We start from the raw sequence: 2,278 nt of genomic DNA on the forward strand, positions 1-2,278 counted from the left end.
ATGTATGTATATATACTGTATATATATATATATTTGTAATATTTCACTGTGAGTCATGCATATTTTATTATTTCTGATAAGCTTTTAACTCACTATTAGAGATAATAACGTTTTATCAGTCAGTCACGTCAAGCTGTCACTTTATTTCAGCAGTAAGCTCTACTGACCACTACCCTTTCTGTTATCAATAATCTGGGCAGAACGTTTTGCGTTGACTTGTTCAGCTTTCTGTCATATTGGAAGGGGAAACAGGCAGCTGAGTATGTTTTTAATGTAAACATTGTTTTAATCTTAACTTGTTGAATTTCCTTCCATAACTTCTTGATTTTTAAAAGATGAGAAAAATGTTTTAATTTTATGAATGAATAGTTACTGCCGTCATTTTTAGCATAATTACAATCTGAGCCCATCTAAGTTTGAGTAGTTTACAAATCATTCACAAATCATAACCTTTTAACCCCATAATATTTTAATTTCTAGCACCAAAATATTTACACATTTTAGTTAAAAATACAATTGGCGGCATTCTCTTAAACTGTATTTAGGTCAAAATCTGAAGACTCCAACATGTCTGCTATGTGGATGTAACATGATTTTATGTGATTTTGTTGCAGGATGGCGTCACCTTTTAAGATCCCCAAGAAAAAACATCCTTTAGGCTCTGACTCGGCCCACCTGCATATGCAGTCTCCGCTGTCCCGCCTCCATAACTCCGCCTCTCAAAAGGTGGTCTTGCTGTTTGTATTCATCATTTAACCATCAGTCTCTTTCTCTGAGCTTGTTTAAGGTAACCTGGTGTTTGTGTGTTTATGTGTTCTGATCTGGGCAGGGTTTTGGAGGTCCATCCAGCAGAGGAGGCACTGACCGAATGCATGCTGGGAACTCTCTTGGTTCGTCCACAGTTGGGCTCAGGTTGGTGATGCACCCCTTCAGGGTGCTTCTAATCATCAGAGTGGTGTTTTAGTAGAGTCGAAGGCAAAAAGATTTATGTTCTCGTGTGTTGGAATGTTGTGCAGGTCGCCGTTCAGAACTGTTGTCAAAACATTGCTGGGAATCAGCAGTTCTAACGGAGGTGGAGCTTCAGGAGCCAATCACAGGACACCAGGAAGTCGGAGCAGCCAATCACAGCTGGATGAAAGAGGGACGTCAATGTCAAATGGGTGAGTGTTTTCAACAGATAACTGCTTATCATATTCAGACTTTTCTTTTTTTTTACACATTACAGATAAATATTTAAATTATATTTCAACATGAAATAACTCAGAATTACATTTGTTAAAATAGTATTCAAAAAAAGATTTAACCCATTCAACAAATATTATAGTTTAGATTTTTTTTAAGTATATGAGTATGTTTTAGTTTGAAATTTTAAATATGTTGTTGATAAGAAAATTAAAGATTTGTACTGTACTTTATTTATAAGATTTGTATTGTACTTTAAACTTTTTTTTTCTTTAAGCTTAGAATAAAGTTGCATTTTTGTTTATATCAGAACAGTTTTGTTTGGACAGTTTTAGGAGTGTCTCGATACCAGTTTTTTTCTCAAACTAAGTACAAGTACTTCAGTTTAGTTAGTCACAGATACCAAGTACTGATGTGGACGTACTGAGTTAGAACCTAAACGTTACACAATGACTTTTAAAATACTTTTTATTTGGAACAAGGGGAGTCTTCTGACTTTATCAAATCAAATATACAGTGTGAAATATACTGTTGCATAGTTTTAAAATGAATAAAATGAACAAATAGGATTTTGTCTCAACTTGCAAGAATTTATTAGACAATGATGAACTTTTCACTTGAGTATCAAATCCAAAATTGATATTCATATTGGTATTTGCACCGTATATCGGGGCGTTTTGTATTAGTACTTGTAACAATACAGGTGTCAGGCCACTGCTAGATAATTTATTTTGCATGGCTAACTGAGTCAGGTTTGTAGGCCACCTTTCTAATGCACACCTTTTCAGCTTTGCTCAGACTTTCCATGGGATTGAAATCAGGGTTTTGTGATGACCACAATAAAACACTGACTTTGTACCGATCATACAGACATTGTACATGAATGAAACTAGCATCAGGGTTGTCAGATAAACATTAAATACAATTTTTGAGATAAACAAAAGTCATATTTTATTCTTGAGATAAAATAAATTCAATGGGCCTCATGCAAGAACGTGTTCGTATTTTTATCCTAAATTTCTCTTACTTTTGTTCGTACAAAGGGTTCGTACGAACATGTCACGTCAGATTCAACAAACTCTTCTATCTTCAGGAA

At 34.6% G+C, this 2,278-nt stretch overlaps 1 protein-coding gene across 3 annotated transcripts in view; it reads left to right on the forward strand.

Annotated features, from left to right (window-relative positions):
• The window catches only part of senp7b (SUMO specific peptidase 7b), a gene marked incomplete at its 5' end in the record, with an annotated part of 29,719 nt that overhangs the window by 1,350 nt on the left and 26,091 nt on the right, over nucleotides 1-2,278 (forward strand). For all 3 annotated transcript variants that reach the window (XM_014020715.1, XM_014020716.1, XM_014020717.1), the window contains 3 exon segments: nucleotides 615-726; nucleotides 830-912; nucleotides 1,017-1,160. In XM_014020715.1, coding sequence (XP_013876169.1) covers nucleotides 616-726; nucleotides 830-912; nucleotides 1,017-1,160 — 338 coding nt within the window.

This window comes from Austrofundulus limnaeus, unplaced genomic scaffold, assembly GCF_001266775.1.
Source record: "Austrofundulus limnaeus strain Quisiro unplaced genomic scaffold, Austrofundulus_limnaeus-1.0 Scaffold264, whole genome shotgun sequence".
NCBI classification, from domain to species: Eukaryota; Metazoa; Chordata; class Actinopteri; order Cyprinodontiformes; family Rivulidae; genus Austrofundulus; species Austrofundulus limnaeus.